Source organism: Cryptomeria japonica, chromosome 4, assembly GCF_030272615.1.
Source record: "Cryptomeria japonica chromosome 4, Sugi_1.0, whole genome shotgun sequence".
NCBI lineage: Eukaryota > Viridiplantae > Streptophyta > Pinopsida > Cupressales > Cupressaceae > Cryptomeria > Cryptomeria japonica.
In genome coordinates, this window is record NC_081408.1 from 87378539 (window position 1) to 87405156 (window position 26618).

Sequence of the window (26618 nt, forward strand, 5' to 3'; positions counted from 1 at the left end):
CCACCCTCCTTACAAGAGGCAATGAAAAAAGCAAGAAATATGGAGTGGGTTGCTCCTAAGGCAAAAATTCAATCCAAGCCATTATTTCACAAAAAGGATAAAGGAAAGGGACCTCACCATAAGGAGTTCAAACAGCATAACACTCATGTCACAAGGCTGGATCCAGAGACACTTAACGAACTCTGAAAAAAGGGGTTATGTTTCCGGTGTAGAGAAAAATGGTCCCAAGATCATATTTGCCCAAAGGGTGTCAAAATTCATCAAATTGAATACTATTCAGCTGGAGAAAGCGATTCTGATTCTTCAGACCAGCAATCAGATTGTGATGACAGCGAAGTGGAAAGAGTTCCCGAAGAATGTGAAGGTGATAAAGGAAGTGGGGGTACCTTGGCTCAACTTTCGAGCTTTCAAAAAAATGAATCCTTCAAGGTTCGAGGGATGATTAAGGGGCAGCAAATAGTTGCTTTGATTGATACTGGAGCAACGCATAACTTCATTGATAAAGCGGTGGTGGCAAAGAAAGAGCTGCAAACAGAAGATTTTGAAGGCTTCAAGGTTATGGTTGCTGATGGGTTTCACATTTCTTGCACCAAGAAGCTCCCAAATATGTCTATGCAATTGGGCAACTACGAAGTCAAGGATGACTTCTATGTAGTTAGCATTGGAGATACGGATGTCGTCCTAGGCATTCAATGGCTGCGTTCACTTGGAGAGATCTCCCTAAATCTGCAAACCATGGAGCTCAAGTTTCAATCCGATGGGAAGAAGGTGGTGTTAAGAGGAATGTCTAACGGTGGACCTCGGATTGTGTCATTCAAGCGAATGGCAAAGTTGATTTGGTATGATCAAGTTGAGTGGGCTGCGGAATGCATGATTCTCCCAACTAGTCCGATTGAAACAAAGAGGGACTACCCTCCTGATATCCAGTCCTTACTCACTAGGACGAGTAAAGTGTTTGCTGATTTAACTCCTAGGCCACCTCCCAAACGAGGCTCAGAGCATGTCATAGAACTCAAGGAAGGGGCTAAACCAGTTATCACAACTCCATATCAGTACCCTAAGAAGCAAAAGGATGAGATTGAGAAAAACATTAAGGAACTCTTGGAGATGGGCTTCGGTCGTCCAAGTAAGAGTCCTTTCGCTTCAGCAGTTGTCCTTGTGAAGAAGAAGGATGGTACCATTCGCATGTGTGTGGATTATTGTGCTTTGAATCAAAACACCATCAAAAATCAATACCCCATTCCAAGGATAGATGAGCTCATAGATGAGCTACATGGAGCCAAGTTCTTCTCAAAGATTGATCTGAGGTCGGGCTACTACCAAATTTGGATGAGAGGGTCTGATTTTGAGAAGACAGCATTTAGATGTCACTATGGTCACTTCGAGTTTTTAGTCATGCCATTTGGGTTGACTAATGCTCCTGCTACCTTCCAATCTTGTATGAACACAGTCTTTCAGAAGCAGTTGAGGAACTTCGTGTTAATCTTTTTTTATGACATTCTGATCTACAGCAGGACATGGGAAGAACACCTCAAGCACTTAGAGGAAGTGCTTAGCATCCTTGAATCAGAAAGTATGTTTACCAAAGAATCCAAATGTGAATTTGGAATGAAGGAGCTACTTTACCTTGGTCACATAATCAATGTTGATGGAGTGAAGGTTGATCCCGAAAAGATCAAGGCAATAGTTGATTGGCCACCCCCAGAGAACTTGACTCATTTGAAAGGGTTCTTGGGTCTTTGTGGTTTTTACAGAAGATTTGTGAAGGGCTATTCACAAAACGCTGCTCCTCTTACCGACCTCATGAAAAAGGGAGCTTTTTGTTGGACAGAAAAGGCTCAAACTACTTTTGATAAGTTTAAGAAGATCATGAGCTCTTGTCCGATTTTGGCAATTCCAGATTTCTCCAAGCCCTTCGAGCTACAGTGTGATGCATCTGGAGAAGGTGTTGGGGCTGTTTTGATGCATGACAAGCATCCCATTGTGTTTGAGAGCAGAAAATTAAGAGGTGTTGAAAGGACCCTACTCCATCTATGACAAGGAAATGCTTGCAATCATGCATGCATTAGCTAAGTTCAGATAGTATTTGGTGGGGAGCAAATTTGTGGTCAAGACTGATCACAATAGTCTCAAGCACTTCATGCATCAGAAGGATTTGAACGAGAGACAACAAAAGTGGGTGAGTAAGCTTCAAGCTTACGATTTTGACATTGAGTATGTCAAAGGGAAAAACAATATTGTGGCTGATGCTCTATCTAGGAGACCTCATCTGAGTTCATTGTGTGAGCTCACTGCTGATTGGAAGGACATGTTGCTCGCTGATTATGCCAAAAATCAATTGGCAATCAGCATCATTGAAGGTACTTTTCATGACGAAAGGTACAAGGTGGTTGATGGGCTGATACACTACAAGGGTAGAATCTTTGTGGTGGCTGATTCTAAGCTCAGAAAAAAGATTTTGATGACATTCCATGACATTCCACTTGCTGGTCATCAGGGTTTCTTCAAGACATATAGGCAGATTCGGGAAAGATTTGCTTGGAAAGGGCTGAAAGGGGAAGTTCAACACTACATCCAGGAATGTCCTACTTGTCAGATGAACAAGAATGAGCACACTCTACTTGCTGGTCTGCTGCAACCTCTTCCCATTCCCAATCAAAAATGGGAAAGCATATCAATGGACTTCATCACTGGGTTGCCAAAGGCCCAAGGCAAAGATTGTATCTATGTTGTAGTGGACAGATTGACAAAGTTTGCTCACTTCTTTGCCATCACGAGCTCTTTTTCAGCAGCTCAAGTTGCAGATTTGGTTTTTCATGAGGTGTTTAGATTGCATGGGTTGCCGAAAAACATTGTGAGTGATAGGGACAGCAAGTTCCTAAGCACCTTTTGGCAAGAAGTCTTCAGGATGAGTGGTATGGTGCTTACTCCAAGCACTAGTTATCACCCCCAAACCGATGGACAAACAAAGATAGTGAACAAATGGTTGGAAGGCTATCTGAGAAACTATGTTTCGGAGCAACAAACAACATGGGTGAAATGGCTCCACATAGGCGAGTATTGTTACAATTCTTCCTTTCACATGTCAATAAGGATGTCTCCCTTCATGGCTCTCTATGGTTATGAGGCTCCTAGCTTTGCTGATTTGGTGTTTGGTGATAGCAAAGCCCCTCAAGCCAAGGATTTGTTGCAGCAAAGTCAAGACATCTTGAAATCCTTGAAGAACAACTTGCAGATTGCTCAGAATCAGCAGAAGATGTACGCTGATCAACGACGCGTTGAGCGCTCTTTTGAGGTTGGAGATATGGTTTATCTTCGACTACAGCCATACAGATAGTCTACTCTCAAGAAGAGTGGAGCTGAGAAACTCAAGCCTCGTTTTTATGGCCATTCCAAGTCATCAGAAAGGTTGGAGCAGTAGCTTATGAGTTGGAGCTACCTTCGAGTAGTAAAGTGCACAATGTATTCCACGTGTTTGGCCTCAAGAAGGCACTTGGACATAATGTTATTGTTTCTTCACAATTACCACCATTGGATGAAGAAGGGCAGTTGATTTTGATTCTGAAAGAGATTATTGATTCCAGAGAGCGTTCTTTGAGAAGAAGAACAATCAAGGAATACTTGGTGAGGTGGAAGAATTTGCCCTTGGAGGATGCAACTTGGGAGAATGAAGAGATTTTGCAGCATCCAAACTTGCAATTGCTCGAGGACAAGCAATCTTGGGGAGGGCAGACTGTAATGTCCCCTTCTCAGGCGTGATGTTTCAGTTGACCGATGGCCTATTTCGGAGACACATAGGCTACTCAATGGATGAAATTAGGGTTTCCAGTTTTGGAGGTTGTGTTGCTCGTGAATTAGAGTTTGGATCGTGGATTCTTTTTGGGTTTTCAGAGGGCTTCGCAGTGGCATGTCCGGCTTTGCGTTCCGAGCACTTTTTGGAATTTACTATTTTTAGTAAATTCTATTTCTAGCAGTGGTCTTGATTATTTCGGCACAGTTGGTTCTCTTCTTCAGTTGGTTTAGTTGGCTTCGTCACTTTTGGCCTTGGGATGTTTTTGGAGAGATAAGTTCATTTCATTTAAATAATGTTATGTTTTAATGTTATATTTTAAAGTTGACCCCTTGGCCTAGCTTCATCACTTCAAGTTGTTTTAAAAGGTGGTCTTCAAGGGTGGATGCATCATGGAAGGGATTTAATATTTCCTAAGGTCTAAAATCTTGCTTATGAAAAGGGGTGCCAACTTTATGAAGAGAAGTGAATTAAAATAAAGGTTAATTAAAGCTTTTAAAAGTGGCGCCATCTCTTGGAGGAAAATTCAAATGTGAAATTAGGGCGCACTTTCTAGAAGCCTCTAGAGATTCCTTGTTAAGCTTATAAATGGAGGCCTCTTCCCTTCATTTGGCATCTGATGTCTATTGAAGTGTTACTCTGCCGGAATGGTATTGGGGTTGCTTCGAGGAATGAATGCCTCCTAGCCTTGACATTGCTTCTTGCTTGAAAGATAGCAACTAGTGGTGATTTAGTGTAGTTGTGAGAGTTTGTAGTGAGGATTGCATTGTAACTTGATGTGTGCTGGAAGTTCAGTTATTTGCATCTCATTTCATTTTCGGGAGAAGCGATTAGCAGGGCAGATTTGTAGTTTCACTCATATAATTCAAAATAAAAACATATTCATTCTGGGTATTGCATATTTCCTCTTGTTTTGGCTGGGCGCTCCTTTGTGCAAATTTGCAGATTCTAATATGAAGTGTTTTATTCTATAGAGAAGAATCGCCATTCTTGTCTGGCGTCACTGCTAGGAAATGCCTTGGGGTTCGAGTTAAATAATTTGTTGGGTTAAATGCCTTCCCTTTGATCCTTTTTATTTTGTGGAATGGATCAAAATTCTTCCTCGCCTTGTATTGATAAAAGGGGTACCAAGCCAGCTCCTTCTCAGCAGTGGCAGCGGCTTGTGATGACGAATACGTTTCAAGTCCATTCCCAATCATGAGAGAGGAGGTCCCTGCCTTCTTCTGCTTATCTCTTTGAATTGCCATATATCCCTCCAATTGCCTCACAACCTCGAGTAGCACAACTCGGTTGGTAGGGTAAGCTGGAAGCTTATACGGAGATCCGGTAAACCCTTGAATTCTAATGTAAGTGAACTTCGGGTATTGGATATACCAATATCTGAATCTACTGATGAAGTCCATAGACTCTTGAGAGAGCCTCTGATGTAGTCCACCTTGCAGCTTCCGTGTGATGTGCATGAGAAATGTGTCATTCACCCTCTTAAAATGGAATTTTTCTTCCATGTGAAATTGGGGATAACAGTCATAAACTGGAAACTGATTTTCTTTGTTTCCCACTTCCCCTCTGCAGGTGAGGCCTCTGTATCTGTAGGTTCTAGCCAGGAAATAGAACAGGTACGAGCTCATGAAGAAGGTCCTATTTGCTTCTAGATTCTTTAGCTGGCTATCCAAGTTGTCACTTATCATTCGAGCCCAGTCTATCACTTTCACTCCGTTCATTGTTTCATTTATAAAATAATATATCCAGGGTTCGAATGGAGCACCTTGAGGATTCCCCATCATCCTGTTTAGCAAGACTATCATATCTCCAATATCTTCCTTGAAGTATGCTCCAACCAAGCTCTTCCTCTGTGGTTTGGAGGCACCTTTCCTTGGCTTGTCCAGCCAGGAAGGATTGACAATGGCATCATACTCCTCCAAGTGGTCTTGATACATGCGATCAACTTCATCCTTGGTCACGTACACAACATTATGATACTTTGGAATTCTGAAGGCTTCCCTGATGGCCTCATCACTGATGTTTGCCAATACTCTCCCATCTGGTGCAACAATATCCCTACTAGTAGGGTTGTAATGCCTAGCACATTCAGCTACTAACTCGATACATTGCATGGTAGGGAGAAAACCAGCAGCATGCACGATGCCACTCTTTATCATCTTTCGTGTTGTCATGGTAGGCATGAGGTTGTCCAAACCAAACATTCGTTTCTTGAATTCCCTCAGATTGATGTGCCCAAGGTTAGTGTCGCTATCCGTTTCGAAGTCATCCTTGACTCGGGAGGAGCATCTTTGTCCACTTCAAATTTCATCGTGCCTAAAATCTGCAAGTAAAAATGAAGCTTAAGTTAGAAATTGGTTCGCGAATTGAAGAAAATAGAAGCTGCGAATGGCTAAGTGTTGGGAGATTTTATTTCACTTTCATACTTAGCCACAAAAATGGATTTTCACATGCAAACACTTCAATCCTAAGGATAATTATGATTGCAATCCGACACCAAGTGTTATAACTTCAAAACTCTCCTTTTACTTAGCCAATAAAATGATTATCCTTTACTAAAAATTCGAATAGATCCACTAAAATCACTTTCAATGATTCTGGAAAACTCAGAAAATGCAACCAATCTGCATTGTAAATACAACTTCACCTTCGAATGAATTGGAATAAGGCTAGAAGTTTCTCAGAAAACTCAGAAAAAAATAACAACTCTGCCTTATACCAGCTGATTCCACCCCAAAATCTGCGAATTCTTTGACAAGAAGCTCGCCCAACTGCAAGCAATATCAAGATTTTAAATAAACTTCAATCTGCAAGTATACCTCTTAATGTTTTCCTTAGCTTGCTAAGGAAATTCGAACATCTTGATGTAAGAATGAAGGAACAAAGGATGCATTTGTAATGAAGTTGGTTTCATAATTAGAAACACGTAAAAACCATCCAACTCATGTTTCTAAATTCAACTTAAATCTGGGAAAGTTTCTCATCTAATTTTGAGTTGTGTTGTCATCTCTTTCAGTTCGAAAATCTTCTACTTGTGCAAGTTTCTAAATTGTATTTAGTCCATAAATTCGAACTAGGCTTATAAATTAGCATCTTCCAAAAAGTTTCTAATTTGGAACTCAGTCTGAAAATCATCTTGATCTGCATAATATCTTCTTTCTAATTTCAATTTCAAGTTTCCATTTTGATTTCCCAGCTCATCAATCTTTGAAAATCTCTTTTTTCAACTTCCTAAATTGATTAGAAGTTCGAATTTTAGGAAGATTTGATGACATCACTTAGCTTTTTGTTGACTTTGTTTGACTTCCAAGAGTAGGGCGGAGTTTTAAGCTTTTAACTTCATGCTTGGGTGGACTTTTATGACTTCCAACTTTATGCTTGCTTGCCTTCACCTTTTTTTATATCCTATCATGGCGAACTTTTGGAGGCTCTCTTCATTGGCGGACTTCCTTCTTCTTACCATGTATGGCAGACTTTTGATGACCTTACCATCTTCACCATCAAGTTTGGGCGGAGTTTTGGAAGGTCTCCTCAAGGCGGACTTTGGAGTTCTCAAGGCATGGCGGAGTTTTATGACACCTCCACACATGGCGGAGTTTGAAGGCATCACCTTGAGGGCGGACTTTTGAGAGTTGGCCATCAACATAGGGCGGAGTTTTGAGAGGCCTTAAGAGGCTTACACATCATCATGAGCGGACTTTTGAATCCCTCTACATGGCGGACTTTGGACACTTCTCAAGGCATGGCGGACTTTTGGTCTATCACCAAGGATGGCGGACTTTGGAAGGCATCAAGGAGGGCGAAGTTTTGTGCTCCCTCTTCAAGGTGGATGTAATGTCCCCTTTTTAGCGCAACATGATATGGGGTGTCGTTAGCCTATTCTGACACGGTCCCGAAGGCTAACAAGGACATTGGTGGGATCCTGAGGTGTTTTGGCCTAGGTGTTTTCAGTTTCAGGCCAATCAGTGCTGCTTTGACAGGATTTCTAGACACTTACTATTTATAGTAAGTTAGTCTCCAAGCAGTGACTTGAAATTTTTAGCGTTTCCCTGGTTCGCATAATTATCAGTAAAAAATATTTGAAGGCGACAATGATTTAAAGGGATTATCAACAATATTTTAATATTTAACGATAAAGTGTAAAGTTAAATTAAATATTTAACTTTATCGTTATATTATAAGGTTGGGAATATAAAGTAATGTTTAAAATATTAAAAGTTCCCTTTAATGTGTACATTGTGGGAAATAATATTTTATTCTGAAATGTATTATCCCACATTGAAGAAATGAAGTGTTTGCATCTAGGAAGAAGATATAAATTGAGGTTGTGAGCTCTCTTTTGGGGTATGATGTGATTAATGTTATGCTGTTGGATTTCGTAGAGATCTGATTATTGGGTTTGGAGGACGGAATCCCTCTTTGCTAGCATTCTCTTCGCTGTTGAAAGACACAGTCAGGAGGATTAATGGTGTTTTCATTCAGGAAACACATTGGGCTTCATCTGGTGCTCTCGCATGAAGTTTTTACAGGGGTTTGAAAGTGCAGATTTGAAGATAGTGATTTTGCTACAGTACCGCGTGAATAGTGTTTTTGCTACAGTACTACGTGAATAGTGTTTTGCCACACTGCCGCGTGAATAGTGTTTTGCTACAGTGCCGCGTGAATAGTGTTTTGCTACAGTGCCACGTGAATAGTAAAAATGCTACAGTGCCGTGAATAGTGCAGCTACAGTGTGTGAACAGTGTTTCAACAGGTTCTATACTTGTGGAGTTCAGGTTTGAATTTGTTTATTATCATATGGTCTGTAATGTTCTTCAGATCTGATTTGTATGCTTGAAGTTGGAATTAAATAAATACCATCAACATTAATCTTCTTGTTTTTGGTATTTGATATGTCTGGTTGTTTTTATATTGAATAAACTTAGAAAGCTTTACAATAATATATCAGTTTATCCAATTTATCCTATTGCAAATCAAGAACCAAAAAATCCAGTAGTCAGCTTGCAAGCCAATTGTTTGACAAAATTACACTAAGTAAAAAGGACATAAATTTAGTGCCGAACAGGGGGTGTCCATTTCAGCGGACTTTTGACTACTTCCTCATACATGGCGGACTTTGGAGACTTCTCCATTGCTAGCATCTTGGGCGGAGTTTCCATCACCTACCATAACACTCAACATCATCCATTAGCCAAACTTAAAAAAAATTTGGAATATTTCAAAATTTCACAATTTAACCAAATTTAACCAGATTAACTTGAAATTTGAAATCCATACTCAGGCAAACCATCTGAAGCATCATGACCCCTAAAATGTAGGAAACTAGCTTTTTAGGTCAAAACTTGGAAATTTTGGGTCACGATCGAAGCAGGTCAATGGTATCAATGCAAACCCCAGGTCCCCACTCCGAAAAAGCAAAAAGCAGGCATCCCTAAAAAATAGGGATAACTTTCTAAAAATAGCCATACCGGGGATTGGGCTAAAAATGCCAAAAACAAAACTTCCTCAAAAATAGGAAAAAGCAAAAAAACAAACTTTCTAAAAATAGAAAGTTGTTCAAATTCGTTTGAATCAATTGCGATCTTCGTCCTTTGGCCTTTTTAGGCACTCTAACAATATCTGAGCTCTGGTATTACTTGGTTTGCAAAAACTAACTTTCGAACTCCAGGACTTGAACTGTTCAAAACTGAGCAAGGCTTGGCAAAACTGAAGCGGAAGGCCACGGGACACTAACAAAAACCCTAGAAAGCAGGAAAAGAGAGGGCCCCATTTGCAATGGGGCAATGTGTGAAAAAGGTCACAACAGGAAGTACTTACTATTTTTAGTAAGTTTATTTTTGGCAGGTCTATCTTAAGGCAGTTGGAAGGACACTGATGGTAGGGCATTCCTAAAAATCCAAGTTCAAATCCAAAAAGTTGAAAAGGTAGGCAGATGATCAGAAAAATGGCTAAGTTTGGAACTCCTTCCAAAATTGGCAAAGGCATGAAAATCTAAATGAAGACATGGAAGAATTCTTCCTTCACCTCAAAATTCTCTTTAATCCTAAAATAGCACTCATGTTGGAATGCTAGGTGCAAAAAGTCACATCAAGGAGGAATTTCAAACTTCATCAAAAAATCCTTCACTTTGGTCAAATGGCACCCAAACAAGGAGTGGAGCGCTAAAAGCATGATGAGGAGGAATTTTCCTCCAAGTGGAAATTCCTCCACTTTCTTTAATATGCGCTCAAGGAAGGGATAGAGCGCCAAAATCATGTGGAGGATTTTCTTCCTCAAGCCCAAATTCCTTCACACCCTTCCAAATGTACTCAAAGGCAGGATAGGACACCAAAACCAATGCAAGCAAGAAAATCCTCCTTCAAGAAAAATTCCTATTCCACACATTCCATACAAGAAATGCACTCATAGTCAAGAGAGAGCACCAAAATGGGGACAAGGAGAAATTTTTCTCCACGTCCAAAATCCCTTCTCCAACTAGAGATTGTGTTGAAGTTAGGTGATTGAGTGCCAAAGTCAGTACAAGGAGGAAATTTCTCCTTCAAGCAAAATTTTTGCTCCATCTAGAAAATGCGCTCTAATAAGAGGAATTCTACTTTTTATCCAAATTCCTTCCTCCCTTGCAAAATGCGTTCTGGACAAGGCATGAGTGCCAAAACTACCCCAAGGAGGAATTTTCCTCTGAGGAAATTCCTTCATTCCTCATGAAATGCACTCTAGGTTGATGGTTAGGCACAAAAGCAAGGCTAAGGAGGAAAATTCCGAAGTTTCAAAATTCCTTCCCTTCACTGAAATTACGCCCAAGGATAGAGGAAGAACATGAAAACCGTGAGGATAATTCATCCTCAATCAACATTCCTTCCTTAGGGTAGAAATGCGACCAAGGTGAAGAATTTCAAGGCACAGAAAATTGGGTAAGTATGAAGATTTTCTCTCTCTAGAACTCCGAATAGGACAAAATTTCTCAGACATAAAAAAATGGTATGTTGACAAAAAATCTTTCTCCGGGACGAGTTATGCATGAGAACACAAGAAAATCTCCTTCAGGAGAAAAATCTCTCTAGAAAGATTTTCTCTCCTAGAATTCCAAGAGTACAGGATTCCTTTAGAAATGGAAAAAATTGTTAAAATTCTTCCAAGGCAGGAAAATCTTTCAAGTGACAAGGACACTTCAATGCTAGAATTCAAATTGGAGACTATGCCAAGTGTCTCCGTAGGAGAGTTGGAGGCCATCATAGCTAGATTTGTTTCATTCGCCATTAATGAATAGGATAATGGTCGTCCAATTTTGGACAAGAATCTATTAATTGCACGAGGACATGATGGTGCATTTATTGCTAGAGGACATTTTCACCAAGTGATGGCTTATTCAATGCATGGCAGCTGCCATATTCAAGGAAGTAGCGGCCCATTTAATGCATGAGATTTGAAAAATGATGGGCACTTAATGCGTCATGGACGCCATTTTGAGAAGCAAAAGGGTAATTAATGTATAGCGGGCGTGATTCCTCATTATTGTTGATTCCCACTACTTGGCGTCATCTTTGGGAACCTCTTGGTCAAACCCTAATTAGGGTTTTGCATGTTCAATCTTAGCCATTAATTGGTTTGTAATCTAGGCCATCCATTTTCATCCTAGAGGCCTATAAAAGGGGCTCACCCCTTCATTTGTAACGGAGGAAGATTTGTATGAGATTGTTGGGATGAAATAATAATAGTGAAGCATTGGCTTTTGGTGTTCACTTGGGTTGCTTCAAAACTTGCATGGTTTCATCTTCCTCACTTAGTTTAGATTTGTTTTAATTTATTAGATGAATGAAATAGATTGCATTGTCTTATGGTAAGATCACTTGCTCATACCTTTTGTTGGTAGATATTTTCTATCCATAGTGCAAGGTTGGACTGAGCTAGTATATGTGCATTTTTAACTTAGATTGTAGGACGAACATTGTTCTTTGATGGTGTTCGTTGATGGTGTACCTCTGAAGATTGCACCTCCTTTATGTAGTTGTATGATAGTAGCGAAGTAAAGAGTGTTCTTTGTTGTTTGTTAAGTTCTTATATTTAGATTAGACCTTCTAAACCCGTTCCCATTTTATTTTCCGCATTATCTTATCGAAAAGTTCCAAAAAGGCTAGACAAATCATTCACCGAAAAAAATCTCCTTGAAGTTTTAAATTTGCTTAAGTCTTCTTCAAGTGTGCATAAGTCCCCTTGGATTACAAACAAAATCAACCAAACGAGTCTATATACATCACAAAGTCACTAGTATGCAGTTGGAACCTTGGAGTCATTGTACGATCTTCTTGCAATCTTAGCATACACATGATTTTGATCAAGAGAGGATAAAGTGACAGTAGGAAACTTTATTCTGTGTTGGTGAGGTCACAAAACACCAGCCAACTCTACCAACATACCGTAACAACCAACCATATCTTCTGCAACACCAGCAACCTAAAAAGATAGGAGTGCAGTCCACAAAACATAGACATTATATTCAAAGCCGCAAGACCACATTTGCAAACGCAGAGGAATGCAGAGAAATCTGCCAAACTGACTTCAAAACACTTTCCTACATTCACATACTTCATCAACTTTTGGAGACGAGAACACCTTGTAGCACCAATTGAGTGCACCAATTGCTCACTCAGGAGCAACAAGAAAGACATCACAACAATTTGTAGCAGGTACAAGACCATCACCACCATTAACAACATATCCACTTTATTATCATGCTTCTAATCCTTATCTCAATGCTTATAATCCTCAACTTAATACTTCTAATCCTCATCTAAATAAGGTATCATCATGGTAAAATCTTTGCCATCCAACATGAACATCAGCACCATCACTAAAACATCACAAGTATCAATGCAGCATACTGAGTGTAGACATCAAACACTAAGAAGGTGGACATCCGCAACCAAGAACGTCTTTGACCAACATCCATCTGCATTCTACATCAATAACAATAATCTTACCATAGTCTAACAATCACAACACAACACTGAGCATATCATCAATGACAATACACAAGCTGAGGGTTGGCATGAATGACAACCCCTGGTCATCAATGACAACGATTGCCAACATGAGTTGGAAATAAAAAGATGGCAGGGGCTACGTCCCACCAACAGCAACAAGTTCAGGTAACACAGCTTTCCTATGAAAATTACAATGTGATTACATTGGAAAGGAACTATATGTCCCATGCAATTACATTGAAAAGGAACTAGATGTTTCATGCACAGACAAGACAGAGGTGCCTCATGAAGTACAGAATATATGCCACAAATACAATCCCACGACAAAATAATCATATCCAAAAACCATGTTGAATAAAGGAGTAAAAAAGCTCCAAACACTGACACATTACAGATATATTTTAGGCAGCAAAAGAACCCTCATTGAATATTTGATCCACGATTTTTTGCTTAGATGTTTCCTTGTAGTTGTAATAGATCTCCAAACAATCTCAAGTTCAAACCATCATATGTTGATAAGGAAACTCCCAACCCTGGAGACAAACTAGAAGGTTGTCTTTTTTAACCCACATAAGGTCTGCTCACCTTGCTTTTCATTAAAATTCCATAATATTACAATGCATGGGTCCAAATTTATGTGTCAATAGATAATGAGTTACCCTGATGTATCTGCTGGTAAAAAGTTACCCTACATCCAAGATAGAAGCCTTATAGTAGTTGCATGCAAGAGGAGCATATATAAAAAGGAAGCTGGTTGAAATTTCATGAAAAAACCCATCAACTGGTTTTTACCGTCCAAAAAGATAATATAAATGTGAATTTTTCCAACAACATAAAAAAAGTTGATCAATATAAAATGAGTTAATCTGTAAAAATTGCAATTCTTGGCAGGACTGCATGTCAAAAAGAGATAGTTGAGTTGAAAAAACCACTGAAGACAACTAGAGTAGTGAAATTTCAACTTTTCTTCTAAATTATGACCATTGATTTCTCAATTCAAACTGCTCAGATCAATTTGTATTCATTCAAATTGTAACCACAATTACAAATATGTCTCAAATAACTGAAAATGTAGAATTCTTTAAGGACTTTGTAGCAACCAAAGCACATATTGAGAACCGAAAACAATATTCTAGGATTCCAAAGAATAAAAAAAAATCCAAAATGTTGTATGAAGCATCAAAAAGTAGAAGATACACTAACCTCTGTAATCTACACCTGAATTGAGTTTAACAACCACTGGTCGGCCCCGAATAGACTTGAGGAAATCTGCAGGGGTCTTTAAAGAGCCACCACCTCCACTCATCTTCCCTTAAAAATCGAGCTAAACAAATCCTTAAAAACCCTGCAAAAGAACAATACAACCAAGAAGACCAATTTCTGTAAACAAAAGAGCATTAATTTCAAGGTTTTTTCATGTGTTCAGAGCAAGAAAGAGCATTGATCTCAATCAATATAATGGCAACATAATTAAATGATTTAGATTCAAGTTAATAATTGTAATAAATAATTATTGTTTAGTGTACATATAAATCACAGATTCACAAGTGTCCCTATTATTCCTTCAAATTAAAGCATAGCATAGGCATCAAAGTCTAGTTGTAGTGTTCAAATTCCCAATACAGGTTATGTAGGCGTTTTCCCACTGGCAGTTAGGTTACTCATTGAAAGGAGAACAAATGGAATGATTGAAGAAGTGACTAGTATTAGAGACAACCTTATGGAGGCTAAGCCTGTTATGCTCCCAAGCTCTAGTGTAATGTCCCCAATTTTTCAGGTTCTCTAGCAAGCTTTAGTAGCTAACACTTTGGGTTCACTTTAGCTTGTTTAGATGAGTAATCTGATCTTTCCGATGAGCTCAGTTGGTTTATTGGAGTTACACGCCACTTTCTGAAGTGATTTTTGGCCTCTGGATTGGCCTCCAAGAATCTTGGAGAAGCTGTCTATTCTTAGTAAGTCGCCCGATCAGCCTCGTTTGCTATTATTCGTCATCAATATCACTGTGGTGTGATCAGAATTTGATTCCAACATATTATGACAAGGTTTCGCAAATTTGGTGCATTAATAAGTTTTTTGAGTTATTTTACTAAGGTTGCTTAAATTTACTTAAAATATTTAATTCCAACCTTGGTGTTATAGCTCATTGAAACCGGGACGAAAAGTTTTAAATCTTGGGCAAATAAAACAGTGACCTTAAGTGTCAAAATATTATTATATTATTCAAAGGGGTCATTTTCAGAGAAAAAAGGGAGTTTACTGTTTAAATTAATAAAGTGACTAATAAATTAAAGTACATTGATTTATAAAGTCACTTTATTTTCAAAAGGTACATTTTATTCACTTAAGAGGTAAGTGATATTTTAAAAGGAAGTTATTTATCCCACATTCACGGTGCATTGGTAATTGTGCCCAAATGAAGTTATAAATAAGAGCATTTAATGCAGCTGGAGGAATTTGGGAATTGCATTTTCTGAAAGTTTGGGTTTCTGGAGAAATCTGGAGATGGATCTCAGGCATAGGAGGGCGTAAACCCTCTTGTGTGACATTTTCCACGCCTGTGAAAGACCAGGTCTCGAAGATTTTAAAACAAATTGGTATTGTGAGACATTAGGCGAATTATTCCAGTTTGAGAGTCGCAGCATACAGGTACTTATTGTTTCCAGCACTGAAGATTGTGTTGTTGCATACTTTAATATTTAGAAAGGAGGTTCGAAATGAATTTGGATTGGCTAAATAATATCAGCCGATATGGAAGTGAAGCACCCTTAGTTCGGTGAAGGGGTTTCCAATTGCAGCGGTGAAGAAGATCATTTCCAGATAGCTCAGAAATACATCAAGACTCCCTCTCAGAAATCGCTGGTGGTCTCAGTTGGCTGACCTGCAAAAAACGTGGGGTAAACTGTGGTTACAGCAGTGAATACTTAATATGCAGGCCGTGTTCTTGGAGGGTGACGTTAAGACTGCTGGGAATATTATGTGTTGGAAGTGAAAGCTGCATCCTGAGCACCCTCCTTATTGCTAGTGGTGGAGTGTTGTGTGCTGGGTGTATCCTCAGTGAAGTCGCAGGGTTAGCAGGCTGAAGCTGTCGCAGAAAAGAAAATACCAGGTTCCAATTGCTAAACTAGAACTGTGACAAATGTATTTGCTGCTGGTGCTAATTGTAGTGTAGTCTGCAAAAAGTTTAAATAAATTGAATGTCTTGGAGTTGAATGTAACATTGGTTCAAAATTAATTGAACAATCCATATTTAAAATGGTTGTAAGTTCTCACTGTTATTTATAACTAAGTGACATATGTTCTTTGGGGTCGGCACTGTGTATATTCTTGAGTTTATTTTCAGTCTTATTGAAGATAGCAAACTGTTTGATGCAATACCCCAAAGAGGAACTTGACAGAGGGAACTACTGCAATATTCCTTTTTTATCCTTATAGTTAGGTTTTGAAAGGTGGGCCCTCGCATGTGCCCTTGCTACTTTGTGACATACAAAAACCAGGTTCAACTAAACTTTGTGACATACAAAAACCGATCTTATTGAAGATAGCAAACTGTTTGAAGCAATACCCCAAAGAGGAACTTGACAGAGGAAACTACTGCATATAGGGCAGCCTATTACATCTAGTGACTTAGTGGGACCTGTGGATCTAGCAAAGAGACCTGTTGCTTGAGTCTTCTAATGCCAGGTTCAACTAAACTTTGTGACATACAAAAACCAGGTTCAACTAAACTTTGTGACATACAACTCACCAGGTTCAACTAAACTTTGTGACATACAAAAACCAATCTTATTGAAGATAGCAAACTGTTTGAAGCAATACCCCAAAGAGGAACTTGACAGAGGAAACTACTGCATATAGGGCAGCCTATTACATCTAGTGACTTAGTGGGACCTGTGGATCTAGCAAAGAGACCTGTTGCTTGAGTCTTCTAATGCCATGGATTTGATTAAGGAGGATCTCTTCAATTAATCATGATTTCTGTTTTATGTGCTGATATTTTACATTTTGATGTAGCTTAAGACACCATGCTTGGGTCCTAAAAACTGTTGTTTAATATTGCACCAGGTGCCTTGTATGGACCCAAGGCAATATTCCTTTTTTATCCTTATAGTTAGGTTTTGAAAGGTGGGTCCTCGCATGTGCCCTTGCTACTTTTATGGCAGTAATCCATATAATATTTTTCTTCATAAAAAGAAAAATGAGTCACTAATAATCAAAGGTATGTGTGTGCACCCAGCCAAACTACAGTCACACAGCGAAACCATCAACACACAATGTCTACTAAGGCACCCCCAATTGCATATATGATGCATATGGGATTCACCCGTAACTGAGGCACATTTTGCATGTCTAAATAGCAACTAACCACACACTGTATGTATATACAGTATACAATAAAAATAGTTTTGACTAATGGTCTAAAAGTTATAAATTCGTATATAGAAAAAATTTCAAACCCTAACAAAGTCATATTGTAGCTTCTAGTCTAGCTTTTTATGTATGATACAATGTTCAGAGTTTAGAAGTCTACAAATATACACTCAATCATTGTATGCATGTTTGACAAAGTCACGTTGTTGATTGCATGTGATCTTAACTTTCAAAATAAAATATAATAAATGTGTGTTGAGAGTTCTAAAGTTGATATATCTACACTCTTAATCACAATAAACATGTTTTAATGTTTACTTCATGGGTTCCTTATGTTTAAAATTTCCCTTCTTGTTGCTATCTTTTTTTTTTTCCTTTTTTCTAATGGCCCAAATTTAGGGTCTACATGGGTTGCCTCATACACATAACTTGCACACCTCACACATGCACACTCATGTAACCTTGCTATCAATCTTTGTTAATTTTAAAATACAACCATTTTAGACATATTCAATTTTTAATTATGTATCTAGTTGAGGATCTTGGGGCCAATAAATATATTTGTCCCATAGAGTTAAAGGCAAACAACAACAACAACAACAATGGGTTATGAATCATGAGCCCAAGTTCCACTCCCACATCTCCATGTACATCCCCCTACTCTCTCTAGTCTCTACAATCTACCACACCTTGGCAAAAAAAATCTTCTCTGCACTGCAAATTGAATAGTTTCCCCCCTTTAGTCAATTAATTAAAGGGGAAGGAGGAGGGAATTTATGCAATGATCATTCCAGTGCTACCATTTGTTCTAGCCCAGCCTCCTTTACATTTGGGTCGCGAATGCATATCGTCAGGTGGTGACCACATAGTCATTATTTTTATCAATTTACCATATTTTGAATCTCACCTATTCCTTTGCATGGCAAACACATTGCCATCATCTTTACTGCTTTTTATCTTTTTGGCCTGGCTTGACCCATTTATTCAGTGGTAATATCACCAACCTATCTCTATCTTTTACAATATGATTGGACCTTTGCCAAGAAGCTATTCCACTTTGCAGCTCGTATCTTCCTACTTGCACTTAAGTGATCTTTTATGGATCTTCTTCCTCCCTCTCCTTTGTGCTGCTACAAGAGACACATAGATTAGTTCTGAGATGTGTGTGTGTATTTTTCATTTCAGCATTGGCATTTCTGTTTCTTTTAGCATAATTTTCCTTATCCTACAGTACCTACTTTTATATTTGCTTGAGTGTTTACTATTTTGCATGATTCAAGTGTTTTCCTCGAAATGAAGGAAAGATGAAGAGAACACAGAGAATAAAACACTCTTATATATCCTTTTTACTGTATCCTTACAAAAATTTCAATAATTTATGCAATGTGTTTTACTTCACTGCACTTCAGTGTTCTTCTTCACGTAGTATCATCAGTCAGCTAAAGTGTAAGCAAAATGTAAGGTCAAAAATTACCTACTTTGACACATTCACATTTGATTTCTGCACTCTTTCTTTTGTCCATGCCCCTAGTCATGTTTAGGCGTCACTTTACTTGTTTTATGGCCTTTATGACAGTCACAGAAACATGAAGCGTGAACTTCTTTTCTGGCCTTACAAAACCCTCCTCAATGAGCCCTAGAAGCGTGAGCACTTATTTCTTGCTAGCATTGGCCAAAACTTGTGTCTGTGTTCACATTTTTTATTTTGACTCTCAGCAACTGTTTTAACCCTTGCCCTTTTGAGAGTTATCTCACAAAGTTTCGCCTTTGACCCTATTTTTTTACCTCACTTTGTAAGGTCAAACATTACAAAACACGTCCACTCTCACAAGCATCCATACACTTCCAAGTGATCAACAGAACTCCATTTTTGTGCAACACTGAAGATTGCAGATTGGGAGCCCCTAGAGCCACTTAAGCCATAATTTTGTTGTGATCTATCTCCTCCATGTATGCCTCTCTCCTTTGATCCTTCCACTTCCCTCTTTCAAACCATTGATCTTTTATTTTATTTCTGATTTGGAGCCTTTTGCCTTCCTATTCCTCTCCAATTTCCCTATTACTGTGATCCACATCACCCACTTGTCCTCCAACACATTCACACACCACCATAGATTAGATCAACCCCTAGGTTTGCATTTTAGGCATCCATTTCTACATACACCATCATTTACACTATCACTAGGGTACACACACTCAAATCTTTTCCAATGTTGTGTTAAAGTTAAAAGAGGTCAAATAGGATACTGACTGAGACGGTCTAATACAAGCACAAACCTCATTTTTCTGACTTCAGTTGATTAGCATTTCTGCATCAAAGCATCTTTTCATACTTTGCAAGTGGAATAGTCATCAGAGATTTTTGGCATGTAATTTCTGAAAGTTTAAAGGCCACCAGAACCTCAGCTATTGACACCCCTATCAGGCAGCAACACCCAGTGTGTCGAGCAATACGGTTGGGTTTTAAAATTGCTCTTATTTGACTGAAAATCAACAGGAACCCATTTTCCAAGCTCCAAATCCCATTTTCAGTCTCAAATTTGAAATATATCATAAGCTTCTACTCGGATTCTCATTTTCTTTTTTGTAGCTTCATTTCATTTCCAGTTTTCATTCTCAGCTCTCACACTTATTATTTTAAATCAAATTAGTGTACATTCCGATCTGTATTTATTATATATGTGGTTTATTTCATTGTAAGTGCATTAAGAAGATAGCTTAACTATTTCTCAGTAAAACAGTAAAGGATAGGTCAAAAAATATTTTTCAGAATTTTTATGATGGACATTTTGGACAAAAATCCCAATTTACTTCCAAATTTGGACAAAGCTGAAATGATAATTCGATCTTGTAATTGATTAAGGAGAGGAATACTCCTTATATAAAAAATTACAAGACAATCTCTTTCTATAACGGAAATGATCGAGAATAGAAGTAGAAACACAAAAGACAGAAAAGTTCACGTATGTTACCAAAGCGCTTAGAGACCAACTACATAGTTATGCCAAGTTGGTCTCTAAGCGCTTTGGTATCATTTCGTGCGCTTAGAGACCAACTACATGGGTTACCTATCTTGGGTTTATACCCTCAAGGCTTATGGGTCGCTGATCCCCACCCTATCTCGGGACTTAACCTATTACTTGGATTTAGACTGCCCCTCTTTGGAACATCTCATTACCATCTTCTTAAATACTGACAGTAATAACATGATTTGCACTATAAGTATACTAATTTCTTATGTATTATGAATATATATATGAAATTAAGTATGACTGTCATACATATTGCAGTCCATATTAATAGCACTATTAAATACTGCGTAAGAACACTATCAGGCTTTATATATTAAGCATACATATTAAACACATCCCCATGCATACCACCAAGAACAGGGTGTTACTGCCTGTAACTTAATAACAGTTTTGATCTGACCTGATCCATGGTGATATCCCTGGATGCTTTTGATTCCTTTCCTATATATCTCTCAATGTGAGGGAGAGGTTACGCCTCTTCATCATGTATGTCCTTTGCAAAGGGACACACCCTTTCACCATTAGCACACTTTGAAAGAGTGCAACTCTTCATTATTTCTGCCCTTTGAAAGGGACACAACCTTTCACAATCAGATATGCATTTCTGACTCCCAAATTATCCCCTCTTCCAAAGAATTCTCTCCTCCCTTTTATACCTTATATTTTGGGCGAGTCACAACTTATCATTTCATGCCTTTTGACCATTCATTAACTTTAATCAATTTTTTATTATATTCTTTTATATTTTATTTTTATTTTTATTCTTTTGTATTTTTATTTTATTATTCTCATTTATTGTTAAATTATATTTCAAAGTGGGGACATTATACCTTGTCAACATTTCTACATTCACCATTCACTATTTCTTCAAGCAGGTGAGACTGAGACTTGGAAAGACTTTCACAGCAGACCGTTGTGGATTTAGAGAATTAGCAGTTACTCTCAACACTCTCAATATTTTGGACTAAGAAACTAATAAGCCTCAGAAGCTATAACATTGTTTAATTAAAATAGTCCATTATCATGTTATGATACTTTTCATGGCAGTAACATTTAAATTTTATACCATAGTTTTCAAACTCACAGACAACTCACAGGACACATAAAAAAAGTTCACAGCCAAGAAATTCACCCATTTACTGGCCAGCAAGTTCCAAACTCATGGTGAATCTGTAGGATAAACTCATGTAAACCAAGTTTTTGGTTGAGTCACTGAATTGAGTCAAAATTGGATTTGCCTAGTTATACCAAGTTGCAAGTTTCCAAACCATGTTTTATATAACACATTGATCTATAATTTGAATGTCAGGCCATAAAACCAAACCTATAACAAGATACCTTCAAGACCAAATATTAGAAACAAGTAATCATCAACAACATTTCTGAAGCTCTAAAAGAAATATTTTTGAATCTGAATATCTTCAACTGTTTGGGATGCAGATTTCAAAGCCCTTAATTCTGGGGCTATAGTAGAAATGGTTTTGATGATGTTGTGTAGGATATTATCACATTACTTGAAAAACAATGTAGCTCTCAGGCACATTCAGCAAGCACTCATCCATCATCCCAAGGATACAGTGTTGCTCAAAACAATTGACACATTATCTAACATAAAAAAAATGTCAAACAGCTTTATGACCTATCGGGTCAAATGGGTAGGATTTTTCAAAATTAAGAGATTGAAAACATATGTATGTGACACAAGTCCATCACTAAATATATTTAGAGTTGTGCATGCATCATAAACTTTATGAATACATATTACATACACAAAAATGTGACCGATGCTTTGCCACAAACTTCATCTCCCTACAAGCAATTTGCAGATGAAACATAAGTTTTAAGGAAACGCTTGTTAGCAAAAAATTGAGTTCATGTTTTCCAGGAAAATGTCATAGATGTTACATTTTTGTTTGATCGAGCTCTTAGAAGGGTTCTTTGAGAGGTTATAAGATTCTCAAAATTATAAGTTATTCCCTTTTGGATGATCAATAGGAATAAACTTACAGGTATAGGAATGAAATGAACCATCATCACAATATTAATGAAAAGAGAGAAGTTGCATCAACATCAAACGACATCTAAATTGCCAAGCACTACTGATCCATTTGTTGTTATGGTTCTAGTGTCAAAAATTGCTTACTTCGCAATTTCCACTGTGCAGACTTTTTTGTATCCACTTCTGTTGTATGTTTTAAGACTCATTCAGCATATTTCTTAGCATATTTCTTAGACCCATTACCCTCATCAATATGCCAAATTGAACCTCCTACTTGAATTGCATCCATTCCCTACTTAATATAAAGTTTTTGCCCACTTGGATGCTTAAGTGATCACAGTAGAAACCTGGTCTCCAACACGATCACGATAGTGTCCCTGATTTTAAAACTATCTTCCAAAGTGAAAAAAATGTCAAGATTTCCTCTTCCAGTGAACATACAACTGTAGCTTATTCCATTACCATTTTGATATTAGCATGCAACTACTTTTTTTTCCATTACTTTTGCTGCAGTTTTGCAAACCTACACTGCCATAATGATTATTCCTTAATCTACAGCTGCATTCCTTTTCCTCATCCCTTTGGCAAATCTTTGTGAGGGAATTAACACTCGAGTGCAAGGAAAGTGCATCCTAAAACATGATTGGGCCAGGGACACTAAAATAAGTGCACAATATAGAGTGCATCAATGGAAGGTCGATGGAAGACCCAACATTTGTGAATACAGATGTCCCCGACATAGCTAATGACAAAACAATTGTGTTTCGGCTGGAAAAACATAAGGGAATATAAGGCCTCCTATGATATAACAAAGCATCACATCAAGAAAGATATTACCAAGAATCTTCCTAGCTTTACACTTATTACTTACAATCATTTTCACATTGTTGAATTGAAATATTTTTATGTAAAAAGATTAGTAACAATTATGCTTCATTGCATGGGAAATGAAACAAATGTTGCCAATAGAGTTTGACCTAAAATGCACTAAAAATGGATGTGAGCGTAATTGCTCTATAAAAACATGTTCTAGAAAAGAGAGTAACTCATATATTATAACCTTCACCACCACACAAAAAAATCATTGCAAGGAAGTCATGTGAAACACTCAATTGGTCAAGATTTAATCATCAGACTAGATGGCCATAACAAAGGAGCAAAGCAACAGGACAAAGAGACTAATAGTGGCACTTTTGAGACACAAGTTTTGTGATTTATTTCATGGAATGGAGGTCCTTCTAGGTAATTTGTATTACGAAAAGTAATTTGGTAAAAAATGATTGTTGTATTTATGAATGATCATGAAGATCATTATAAAGAATTACAAAGAAATACAAAATAGAAAGTTTCTAATAAGAAACTAAAATTACAATTTATTACATTATTGAGCATTAATAACTCAAGAAAATATAATATTAATACCCTCCCTTAATGCTCAATCTATCAACTACACCAATAGACACCCTGAATTTTACAAACTAATCTGGACTGAGGGGCTTGGTGAGAATATCGGCTTGCTGCTCCGCTGTAGGAACATACAGCAACTGAATGGATCCATCTTCAACCAACTGTCGAATGTAATGACAATGAAGCTCTATAGGTTTGGTTCTTTCATGGAAGACTGGATTCTTGGCAAGTTTGAGAACTCCCTGATTGTCAAAGAACAAGGGAGTCGGACCTGCTTAAGATATTTGCATATCCACAAGCATCCAACGAAGCCAAACTGCCTCACAAGCTGCCTTAACTGCTCCCCAATATTCTACTTCTGTCGAGGAGAGAGCCACTACCAGCTGCTTCTTACTAGTCCAAGTGACTGCACCGGATCCCAAACTGAACACATATCCAGAGGTTGATTTCATGTCATCAACCAAGCCTACCCAATTTGAATCTGTGAACCCACTGAGTCTAGGATCATGACTCCTAGTGTAAAGAAGTCCATAATCAGAGGTGCCTTTCACATAACGCAGCACATGCTTTGTTGCTACCCAATGATCAGCCTTGGGGGCTGTCATGAAGCGTGAAATGTAGCTCACTGCAAAACTGAGATCGGGTTTAGTAGCAGTAAGATAGATGAGACTGCCCACTAGTTGCCTGAATTGAGTTTCATCTTGTTGTGACGTTTTCACACATCGCCCCATTGCAAATGGGGACCCCTGTTTTTTTTGCTTTTTAGGGTTTGTTCTTTTTAGGTCTTTTAGGGTTTTGTTAGTTAGCCTTTGCATTTTGAGTGCTGTCGGGGAGATCAATAGGATAGCAAGTCCGGCTTGAGTGATGTCCTGATCTTGAAATTTGGCTAAGTCTAAAAGTCCTAATCCTGAAATTTGACTAAGTCCGGAAACTGAAAAACCTCAAAAAACTAGATTTTGCAATATAACTCCTGGAGGTCTGAAACCACTCTCAAACATCCTGAAAGCATATATGGAATATAACTTAAAGTCACTTATACTTAAATGTTATATTCCATAAAAATTATCCTGATAGAGAGTTCAAAAAGTCAAAAAACGCTCTTGTCCTTCACTGAGGATCCAGAGCGAATTTCGCTCCTGTCCCTCTCGAAGGGACCAAGGCAAAGCGCTCCTGTCCCTCACCAAGGGTCCAGGGCGAAAAGGCTTATTTGAGTCATTCCTGACCTTGTTTGGTCAAATTGGAACATCAAAGGCATGGTGGAGGACGAAATGAGCATGATAGAACGTCCAGACTTGATCAAAGACAATGAAATGATGGAGTTTTTGTCTACAAAGGTAAAAGCGCTCCTGTCCCTCACCAAGGGACCAGAGCAATTTTCTTTATATGCACAATTTTAGACCTTTTTTGGACATTAACTTTTATTCATAGCATGAAGTAAGGTGAAATCTCCCCTAGCAAAGGAATTTCGAGATGAAAAGTGAAAAGATTTGGCCTAGAGGGCAAAATTCGCTCCTGTCCCTCACTGAAGGACCGGAGCTTGAATTTCAAATTTGCACTGTTCTTGCAAGATCAAGACAATTTTATGATTTGAAGAGACCAAGGAAAACATGATTTATCCATTGAATATAATTTGGAAGGCTAACAAAGGACGGATAAGCTTGGATTTGCAAAATCGCTCCTGTCCCTCACTGAAGGACTGGAGCTTGAATTCCAAATTTGCATTATCCTTGCAAGATTTAAGTGATTTCGCGATTTGAAGAGGTCAAGGGAAGTATGTTTTGCCCGTTGAATATAACTTGAGTAGGCTACAAAAAAGAGAATCAACCCAAATGGCAATAGGCGCTCCTGTCCCTCTCCAAGGGACTAGAGCGATTTTCTCGCAAGACAAATTTCTGGCAAAGGTAAAGCAAGTTTCATGTTTGAAATGAATGAAGGGAGGCATAATCGGTCCATTGAAGATAATTTTGAAAATTAGCAAAACATAAGTGAGCTCATAATTGCCAAGGCGCTCCTGTCCTTCACCAAGGGACTAGAGCGATTTCTTATAAAACCAATAATTCCCCTCCAGAATCACGCCAAGACAAGGTTGTGCAAAGTGAGAAATGTCTTTCGAAAGATGATGAACAAGGAATTGCCCCCAAGAATCGACAATCTTAGGCTCAAATGTAAAAATCGCTCCTGTCCTTCACCAAGGGACCAGGGCGAAAATCTTTGGAGAGTCTATTTTGCCTTGAGAAAACGAGTTGAACATGCACTGAAGGGACGAAAGGGATCATTGTTTACCTCCAAACTTGAATTGGCGGTTTGAAAGATAAGGACCAAGGACAAAGGGTGAGATCGCTCTTGTCCCTCACCAAGGGACCAGGGCGAAAATGTCTTAAGGTACGCTCCTCCTGAAGAACGAATGAATTAAACTCAAAGTTCCCAATAACAATGCCATTTTGGACGCCAAGGATGAGGTTTTGAACGTAAAAGCAAGGAATACAAGGCTAAAACATGAAAGAGCGCCCCTGTCCCTCTCCAAGGGACCAGAGCGAGGTTACTAACAAATTGATATTTTTTACCATGCCTAGGTGCCAATATCCTCCAAATCGCGTTAAATGCCAATTTCGCTAAAACTCCAAAATATTTTTAAAATTAAATTGGTATTTAATAAAAGCGCATAGCATTTAATAATTAATTTTTGAGCCTTAGAAAAATCGAAATTTTTAATTATAAAGGCATTTAAAATTAATTTTTATTAAATTAAAATTGAAAATGGAGCGCTTTGAGGTATTATTTTTGCCCATTTTATTAGGTCGGCCTCTTGTTTTTGCAAATTTATTTATTTTTTGGCCTATTTTGCCAAGTCGGCCTATGGGAAATGAAATGGTGAGCACTCTATATATTTGGGGTGTGTTTTTTCATTATCCAAATCATTCACTCATTATTTCAAAGTGCGATTTGGAGGGCAAAGAAGAAGTGCGAAAGCTGGCCTATTTGGAGCGAATTTTCCTCAAGTGTTGAAGACTAAAGGTGGTGGAGTTGATGCTTGTGAAGAC

General features: G+C 38.2%; 1 protein-coding gene across 1 annotated transcript in view; it reads right to left on the reverse strand.

The window, feature by feature from the left end:
- Window positions 1–26618, reverse strand: part of LOC131070176 (sm-like protein LSM36B) — a 66395-nt gene that overhangs the window by 16166 nt on the left and 23611 nt on the right. Inside the window, exon 3 of the mRNA XM_058005713.2 lies at window positions 13975–14116. Within this exon, the coding sequence (XP_057861696.1) occupies window positions 13975–14077 (103 nt within the window). The 5' untranslated portion in view covers window positions 14078–14116. The remainder of the gene's footprint in view (window positions 1–13974; window positions 14117–26618) is intronic.